This window comes from Coffea arabica, chromosome 7e (genome assembly GCF_036785885.1).
Source record: "Coffea arabica cultivar ET-39 chromosome 7e, Coffea Arabica ET-39 HiFi, whole genome shotgun sequence".
NCBI lineage: Eukaryota > Viridiplantae > Streptophyta > Magnoliopsida > Gentianales > Rubiaceae > Coffea > Coffea arabica.
In genome coordinates, this window is record NC_092323.1 from 7,984,490 (window position 1) to 7,994,378 (window position 9,889).

Below are 9,889 nucleotides of genomic sequence, written 5' to 3' on the forward strand. Positions count from 1 at the left end.
AAACAAGAAAATCTGGACATGCGAATGTGCCTTTTTATTACCAGAACATGTCATTCCCCGTCAAAAGCACTCATAACACGCAATTTTGCACTATACGAAAACTTTGGCCCGCGCTAGTCTGTTAGAATTGCTGAACATTGTGCTGGAAGCAGTATTTAACATCTCAGTCCAATTATCTGCCTTTGGTCGGATCTCACGACCCTTGGACCCCGACATGTTCTTTCTTTTAATGACTTTGAATAAATAATCTCCGTTTACACACACTGTGATCGAGCAACTGTCATCTGATCAACAAAAATTTACCCAGTGTTGCAGGTATAGCACTCATGCAGTCCAAGTTTGTTGGATATTTTTCTTTTTTCCTCCCTAAGCAAAGTCAAGAAACCAAAAGAATCGCAATGATGGAAATACAGCAGAATCGAAGCAAGAAAACAAGCCAAGAAAACGTTTTCACCCATGTCAACAAAAATTGTACCCATTGAAGATCATTTTCGTATTCACTGTGGCGCTTTTGTAATGTCAAGCATGTGAGATTAAAAAAAAAAAAACGTGCCTAAAGAATCTAACCTTTTTCCCTAAATAATCCATATCCAAACGGACTCTAAATTCTTTGCAAAAGTTTCCAACTCCTTCAATGGGTGGCCACGCTTACTACGGGATGAATTCTTAAACACACCTGGAACTTGTAGAAACCAACAACTGGTGATGAATGATGATTATTCTTGAACAGTGTATACAGGCTTCCACAACTGTTCGACATTTAACTATCAGTCACAAAACAATACAAAGCCACACACCCACAAAGAAGGCTCAAACATCCCATGGAATTTAAGGCTAAATGTTAGGCTCAAAAGTCATAGGCTTCTATAGGAAAAATATAATGCTCGCGTGAAATTAGTTAAATTTGGTTAGTTTTTGACAATTCTCCTAATAAAACTCCACAAGATACAGTTAACAATTTTCTTCACAAGGTTGCATTTGCTATATAAGCCGGTGTGTTTTGTGAAAAATTGCACGTAGAAAATGAATGTTGCCAATAGATTGAAGAAGCATAAGGTACAATGGAAGAAATATATTCTTTAGCAGTACCTGGGGATATCAAGTGAAAAAAACATACGGAGTTCAGGGCTTTAGCAGTACCTGGGGATATCAAGTCAGAAAAAAAAAAGGCATATGGAGTTCAGGGTTAATATGCATTGATACAGCAAGCCATGTCTCACATACGATCTTTGAGCAACATTAGCAAAATCAACCAATGTATAGATATTGGGTTGATATTAATTTATGTCATGTTTCACTTCCTGCGATCACCTCAACTTTCAAACCAGATTCAAATTTTCATGCCCATCTCAATAGTGTCGTACCCTCATAAGAGATCAAGTATTCTCCAGAATTTTGGGCTTGGTTCCCTCAATCTAGATTTTTGACTTCAATTGTTAGACCAAATACAGAATCATACTTGCAGAAGCCCTAAACATGCCAGAAACATTTGGAACAGCATCATGTCAAGAGACTTATTGCAATCCTTGCACAGTTTCCTATTTCCTGATTTCTTTTTTGCCCACTACTTGACCAATTTCATCCATGCAAACCAAGACCCTGTCAGAAAGGAGAACTGCAACCTTAAATAGCTAAATATGACAAAAGTTCATGAACTTCTTTGAAAATGAAGGGTGAGTCAGAAAAACTGTGACTTGCTGGCACTTTCACAAATGAGCATGTTAGACTTTTTTGTGTCAAGTACAGGAAGCAGACAACTGGACTTTCTCCCACAGGAACAATAAATTAAAAGTCAAATAGAAAACAGAATCACTTTCCCCATGTGGTAAAAGATTAACATATCCTTTTAATGTTGCTTATAAAAGGTTTCAATCTTCCAGCAAATTACTTTCAGGGAAGCTTAAGAGCTTTATTCTACAAACCTAAGAACTAATGGATTTGAAACTAGTAATTCGCTGCAAAGAAATACTGAGATACAGAGACCAAGGTGGTAACTATTGTTTCCATCTAAGCACAGTGGCAGGTGTTCCCATGCCAATTTTAGTGTTCTTGAGCTACTTCACCTAGGACCTAGGTTTCAAATACCATGTCTTCCTTCTCATAACCTCAGAATGACCATCTACTGCTCTTGCTCAACATCCCCTCACAACCATTATCGACTCCTTTGCCTCCCCATCTCAAAAACAACTATGACCAAGAAAAAAGTTGGCTAACATCTCCTAATAGCTTGGGCATGTGATCTACAAGTAGCACAAAGACAGATGCATTTGTGATGACAAGAAGCTTTGTGTGGACTGCAAATAGACAAAAGCATGTTAAATTTTTCTTAATTTTTCTGTTTTATACTCAATAAAGATGAGAATATGAACAAAAAGGATGTTGTCTGCAGATTTTCCTATGCTTAAAAGACAAGCTATTTACCTAAGAACCTTTTCAACAATCAACAGTTCGTCCTTCAATTTTTCATTTTCTTGCAACAATGATGAGATTCATATGTTATTTTAGGAGATTTATTAAGCATTGTAAAATGCATGGCTACAATTCACTATATGAGCTTAGATAAAGGAATTTGTACTCCATAGAACTTCAAAGCCATCATTTCACTTTGCGTCACATATGTTACCAACATAGATCTCTTGCAGTATCACAATATGTTAACAACAATTCTGAACTCAATGGCTGCCATGTAGACGTTCTCAACTTTCAATTTTGAAATAAGATCTATCATGCTTAAACGTACTTCCAATCCTGGAGGAAATAAATAATTCTTAAATCCACATTTCCGTCTGATGAGCAGATGTTTTGTGCCAATTAAATAAAAAGCACGTCATTATTCTCCTCATTGCGAGGGCAACTCCACCCTTGAAATTCCAAAATGCTCTAATGCAAATTCACCAATATCTTAGAAAATAAATGCCAAAAAAAATAAAAAATAAAAAAGATGGTATGGTGTTGGTAGTAGATAACAATCTACTTTGGCATATACAAGAAAAGGTGATAACCATCAAAATTCATAAGCAACAATCAAGCAGCACGAGAACTCTAATCAACAAGTCACAACAACTAGAGATGACTCAAGAATTTCTTCTGCTCAAGTACCTAGACATGAAAATCGCTCTGTAGAAGCTTACGCCAAATCTCCACCGCTCTGCTGCCACAAATTGATAATATCTGTGGCCTGATTAAGAAGAATGACCATCTGCTTCTGAGATATCCAGGGCTTACTCTCCAGCATAAGTCTGAGCTCCTCCCAAGCATCTTTCCTTGGCCAAAAGTAGTAAGGACTTAGAGGGATTGTTCCATATCCCGGAATCACTTGGTCTATTGAAATCCCAATATTCTTCTGCATCCATACAAACTTTAAGACCAGCCTAGGTTTCTCCATTGGCTTCACAACTACTTTAAGCTTCTTAAGAAAAACCCCAACCAATTAGGAAAAAAATTAATCTTTTTCACAAGACCAAGCCTTTTTTCTTTTTCAAAGTAAAAAAAATATACAAACTTGGTGTATAAAAAGAAAGGTAGATGTCGCACCTGTTTCTGAGGTAGGTTTGAGGAGATGGATTCAGGGGTGGGCGTATCCTGGGCAACTGCTGCTGAAGAGGCAGAGATGCTGAATGTTCTCCCCTTGTTCAATTGACATGAATTCAAAGAAGAGGGCTTGGGGATTTTGAGAGAGACCCATAACTTTTGACTGGGAAATGAAGATGGGGAGGAGGGCTTTAAATTGGAAAAACTACTAACAGTCGGTTGAATTGTTGTAGTAAACATCTTTCAGAAAGTGCGTGAGATTATACGCGAGATTGTGTATATATAGCTTCTGGCAGTGCGGGCGAATGGCATGAGGATGACAAGACAGCGGCTTTGCCACTTCAAGCTTAGGGACTTGTAAAGTCGTGCGGTTTGGAGGAGTGGCAATTTATATGTCTGCATCAGCATATCCTAGGCAACTTACCGTCATCTGTAACTTCTTTTTTTTTTTTTTTTTTTTTTGTCGACGGAGTGGGGTGTCCGGGTCAAGTCCGTAAAGGCGGCCCGACTAATCCCCACTTCTGCCCGGCCCAACGCCCCAACCGGACCTAGCACGTTAAATGCACGGCGAACTGATGTTGCTGCGGAGGTTCGACCCCAGGACCTAACGGTTCCGAGGAAGAAGCGCCAACCACCAGCCCATTCACGTGGGGGCATCGTCATCTGTAACTTCGCTGGTCAATTTTATGTAACTCCGAAGGTCCGTTTGGATTCCTTGTTTTTTACTCTGTTTTTCAAAAACTGTTTTTCACCATATTTATAATATTATAATATTTATAATTAATATTAATTATATTAAATATTTATTTATTTATTTATTTATATTATAAATATGTTATTTTATTTAAAATATATTTTTATATATTTATATAAATATTATAAATATTATATATTTATACATAATATATATATTTATGTATATTTATAATATACATTTATATTATGTATTATATATACTATAATATATTTATAATACATTTATACATTTATATTAATATACATAATATTAATTTTACATTTATACATAATATTAATATATATTTATAATATATTAATTAATAAATTTTATATAATATTAATTTATACATTTATACATTTATAATAATATACACTTATACATTTATAATATATTTTTATATTTTTATATAAATATATTTATTTATAAATATTTATAAATGCATTATAAATGCGTAAATGTATATAAATATAAAATTATAAAAATTATAAATTATAATAATACTCAAAAAATATGTTTTAAAAATACCTCTAAAAATAATCCAAAAAAATTTATAGTAAAAGTTTTTCATATAATTTTTGAAATACAATCCCAAAAACAACTAATCCAAACAGACTTGTATTTTAAAAATGAAATGCTACAGTGTTGTTTTTGAAAAATAATCCAAAAAACAGCTAATTCAAACGGATCCCGAAGTTACCAAATTACAAGTGCTACAGGAACATCTTCTTTTTACATGCCTTTCAAAAAGTTCTAGGCGTTCTGTTTCGCACGGTTAAAGGAAGTAAGAAATTTAGTTGATTAATCTATTAACCATCTCGAGTTTTTGGGGCTTGCCATACACAGGTTGATGCAAAACTCCACGTGCATATCAAATACCTTTTCTTTTTAATAAAATAAAAAATGATTACTTACCTATATTTTCAATGACTCGAACTTGTGATATGTCAATTACAAGTGAAACATCAAACTCATGGAAGAGGAAATGTAAGAAAGAAAGGAAGACGGAAAGAGAAATGTAAGAGAGGGAGAGATGTAAGACGGAGAGAGAAATGTAAGAGAGAAAAGCTCTGAGAAACTGTACGAAACCATGGAAGAGGAACTGAGAAAACCAGATCGAATAGGAGATAGTGATGAAGGAAGGATAGACGGTAGTGCCCGACGTGAACTCAAGAAATTTAAGCGCAGATCTTCAGGGGAAGTTGTTCCCAACCCGAGCCCCAGATCCGAGGATGGAGCGAAGCCAGCTTTCACCGCACCCATTCCTCTAGCGTCACCTTGGTCCGGGAGATCTTTCCTCGAAGCGCTGAAGGAGAAACCAAGCACAAAGGATTTCTACGACGGCTCTGAGGAGGAAATGGAAGTAGTTGAAGAAAGTCTAGAGGAAGAAAAAGACTTGGGGAAAGAGGCAGAAATCGCAGCCTCGAAATTTCCGAGAGTGGTAATAGAGAAAGGAAAGAATACCGATTTCTGGAAGCCTTGGAGGAAAAGTTTGATTGTGAAAGTTTTGGGACGAACAGTCAACTTCCGAGATCTGGAAATGAAACTGAGAGAACTGTGGAAGCTGGATAAGTATTTTGAACTAATAGATCTGGAACATGGCTACTTCATCACTCGGTTCCTCAAGAAGGAGGATTATCAAAAGGTCTTAGGGGAGGACCCTGGATGTTCTAGGGTAACTATGTTACCATAAGCAAATGGAAGTCAGATTTTAGGCCAGCGCAAAAGGATGTAAAGACAACATTAACCTGGGTAAGATTGTCAGGTTTGCCGATTGAATATTATGTTGAAGACTTTCTCATGAAAGTGGGGAATATAGTGGGGAAGGCGGTGAAAGTGGACAGCCAAACTCTGGAAGTGACTAGGGGAAAGTATGCGAGGATTTGCGTTGAAGTGGACTTAAAAAAGCCACTAATACCATTTATTTGGGTGAGCAATGATTTGCAAGCAGTTGAATATGAAGGGCTATATGCGATCTGTTTTGAATGTGGCCAATATGGCCACATTGCTTCTAACTGTCACAAGAATTCCAACAATGCAGAGGGAACGGATGCACAGGCTAACACTGTGACTGGGGAGGGTCACCGGACAGAGAGGGTAGTGCCGGAGGCCAACCCCTATGGGCCATGGATGCTGGCGAAACAGAGGAGGTACAAGCCAGAAAACAGAGTGCAAGGTTTCAGGCCCCAGGAAGGAAGTGGACTGGGAACTGCCAAATTCGCTAAAACTATTGGAGAAAACCGTGAAGGGAAGAAGAAAAATTTTTCAAGAAAAGGAGACAAAGCCCAGGGTGGAGTACAAGGGCGTTATGAACAAGGGGAAACAAACATGACACAATTTGGGAAGAAACCGCAGGAGGAGCGTGGAGGCCCAAACAGTTGGGAAAACGGTTCAGGATCTAGGTTTATGGCTCTGAATGAAATGGAATCAAAGGAGCTAGCTCAAGAAAAGGCAACTTCAAGAGATGTCCTGAGGGATATCATTAACGCCATCCCAATCCCACCTGATGGAATAGTATTCAAGGGAACAAAGTCAGCATTGAGCAGACAAGGGAAGGAAATATCAAGGCCAAACAAGAAGGTGGAAGTTCTTGCCTTCAAAAAGCAAAAAGCAACAGGAGCAAAAACAGGAGGGAAGAGCGAGGCAGGCCAACATGCTATTGAGTTTGTGGTTAAGGAGAACCGAGATGAAATCTGTATTGCTTTTACCCCAGGAGTTAGCAAAGAAGGGGTGGAATGTAAGCAAGGTAAGGAGAGGGAAAGTAGGTATCAAATGGTAACAGCCACTGACGCGCTGGAGCAGGAGAAAGCAAAAAATCTGGATCCAGGGGAGGGTTGTGGTATTGAGGGCTTTCACCTAACAAATCATGAGTTCCCAGCTCTTGTAAGGACGAATATTAGGGATCACACCCAACATCACAAGGTGGTGACCAATATTGAAAGTAGGGTAAGTGCAGAGTAGGTGAGCTCGACTGGAGCAATGGAGGAGGGGACGTAAACCCATCCTTCCTAAATCCGCAAGTTAATAGTCTATATGGATACAAGAATAATTTGTTGGAATTGTAGAGAAGCTGTGAATAGGCGATTCTGGAGGAATCTAAAGGAGATTATAAGGAAAAATGACCCTATGATTTTGATTCTAGTAGAAACAAGAACAAGTAGTGATAAAGGCCGCAGGATTCTACGGAGATTTAACTTTAACCAGATGGCTTTCGTCGAAGCGTAGGGATTTTCAGGAGGAATATGGATGTACTGGAATGATCGGGAGGTGGAAGTAGAAACAGTATCTACTAACTGGCATATCATGAATGTGGTGGTGAAAAATAGAGATGGGAATGAATGGTTGATGTTGACAATATATGTCTCACCAGAAGTAGAGTTGAGAAAGCTGCTATGGAAGTACCTGCAGGAACTTGGAGAGAAAGTCAAGTTTTCGTGGCTACTGCGGGGAGATTTTAATGAAGTTGTTGACTCAACTGAGAAGAGAGGGGGGCGACACTGTAGGGAAATACTCAAATAGCTTAATTGAATGCATTCGGAGATGTGAACTGATTGACTTGGGATTCAGTGGTCCAGCTCTTACATGGAACAACTGCAGAGAGGGAGGTGCCAATGTTGGGAAAAGACTAGATAGAGCGTTGTGTAATGAGATGTGAAATCTGGATTACCAGAGGGCTAGTGTTACTCATCTTACAAGAACTCACTCAGATCATCATCCGATAAGAGTGAATACTAAGAAGGAGGATGGACAGATGGGCAGCAGCCCGTTCCGGGTAGAGAATGCTTGGTACACTCACTATGATTTCTACAATCAGGTAGAGCAAAACTGGAACAATAATAAGGATTTGCTGGAGAATGTGAAGATATTTACAGAAAAAATCAAAAACTGGATTAGGGAGGTATTTGGTAACATTCTTAGAAAGAAGAAAAGATGCCAGGCTAGAATTAATGGAATCCAGAGGAGTCTTTCACGAGCACCGTCTATTCGCCTACAAAAACTTGAAGAGGAATTAATTGCTGAGTATAATACAATCCTAGAGCAAGAGGAGATAATGTGGCATCAAAGGGCAAAGGTGGAGTGGTTGAAATACGGGGACGGAAACACGAGGTTCTTTCACTTGTCAACTACTATTCGCAAGTGAAAGAACACAATACAAAGTCTGAGGGATACACAAGGAAAGTGGCAAGAAGACCCAGACACGGTGAGAAACATTGTGCTGAACTTCTTCAAGGACCTATACAGTGACAGAAACCAACATAGAATTGCCAGCCAATTTCACAGCTTTGCAACCCTGTCAACTAGGGAGGGGGGAAGACTGACCAGACCAATGGATGAAGGGGAGATTAAAAGGGCACTGTTTGAGATGAGGGGAGATAAATCACCAGGCCCAGACGGGATACCCGCGAACTTCTACCAAAGATGCTGGAACCAAGTAAGTGGCTCATTTATTAAGTGCATTCAACAAGTCTTTAGAGAGAAAAAACTCCCACAAGTCTTTAGAGAGAAAAAACTCCCACTAGGCATGAACAATACATATATTGCCTTCATGCCTAAGGTGAAATATCCTGAAACGGTAGCTCAGTTGAGACCAATATCCTTGTGTAATGTATGCTACAAAGTCATTACCAAGATTATTGTGAATCGTTTGAGACCTATGCTAAAAGAGTTGGTTGGCCCTAACCAGGCTAGTTTCTGTCCTGGAAGATTTACAACAGATAACATTATAATCATCCAGGAAATGATCCATATAATGAAGAGGAAAAAAGGAAAAAAAGGTTATATTGCAATAAAAGTGGACTTGGAAAAAGCTTATGACTAGGGATGGCAACGGGGCGGGGTTGGGGCGGGGAACCCAGCCCCGCTACCTACAAACTCCCCCCGTTTCCCCCGTCCTGCTTCCCCCGCGGGTGCCCCCGCAGGGTTAATACAAATTTGTTATATATTTTATTATGGTTAAATTTTAGTAAATAATCAAGTACTAAAATATTAACACATCATCCAATTATTATTCATTATAATTTTACAATTGAAACTTATAAAAATAATCAAACAAAAATTATTTGAATACAATCCAATATGATGAAATAAATATAACTAAAATAGTCAAATTTTCACTTTTGGCACAAATACAATCACTAATTCATTATTGTGCTTGTGGTTTTTTTAAGAAAAAAATGTTATTGTATTAAGTGTAATTAGGAATTTAGTATAAATGTATTAGTAAATTTAGTATAACCAATTAATAATTTGTATTAGTACACATATATAATTAATAATATCAATTATATTATATATACTAATAGACATTATATAATACATACAACTAATAATATCATTATCATAAGTTTGTAACTAATTAAAGTATATATTATATATATAATTACATACATATATATATTTTATATATTTATTTTTTTAAAGCGGGTGGCGGGGCGGGGGTACACTCCCCTACCTCCCGCCCCGTTTCTAAGCGGGGGGAAAAAAATTCCCTCCGCCCCCGCCCCAACCCCCTTCCCATTAGCCCCCCGCGGGGCGGGTGCCCGTGGTCACCCGTCTCCATTGTCATCCCTACTTATGACCGTGTGAGATGGGACTTTTTACAGCAAACCCTGAAATTTGTGG

The 9,889-nt window shown here is 38.1% G+C and overlaps 1 protein-coding gene and 2 long non-coding RNA genes across 3 annotated transcripts; 1 reads left to right on the top strand and 2 right to left on the bottom strand.

The window, feature by feature from the left end:
- Window positions 1-1,017: 1,017 nt before the first annotated feature.
- LOC140010913 (uncharacterized) lies at window positions 1,018-1,246 on the bottom strand. The gene is made up of 2 exons (XR_011818114.1): window positions 1,141-1,246; window positions 1,018-1,089 (listed from the first exon to the last, which is right to left on the bottom strand). It is a non-coding gene; the product is annotated as an uncharacterized lncRNA (long non-coding RNA).
- Window positions 1,247-3,131: 1,885 nt separating this feature from the next.
- LOC113701276 (uncharacterized) lies at window positions 3,132-3,674 on the bottom strand. Its single transcript, XR_011818113.1, has 2 exons — window positions 3,535-3,674; window positions 3,132-3,343 (listed from the first exon to the last, which is right to left on the bottom strand). It is a non-coding gene; the product is annotated as an uncharacterized lncRNA (long non-coding RNA).
- Window positions 3,675-5,357: 1,683 nt separating this feature from the next.
- On the top strand, window positions 5,358-8,408 carry LOC113701989 (uncharacterized). Its single transcript, XM_027222918.1, has 4 exons — window positions 5,358-5,934; window positions 6,033-7,213; window positions 7,493-7,729; window positions 7,938-8,408. Exons 1-4 carry the CDS (start codon window positions 5,358-5,360, stop codon window positions 8,406-8,408), a joined length of 2,466 nt encoding a protein of 821 aa, XP_027078719.1.
- The last annotated feature ends 1,481 nt before the right edge of the window (window positions 8,409-9,889 follow it).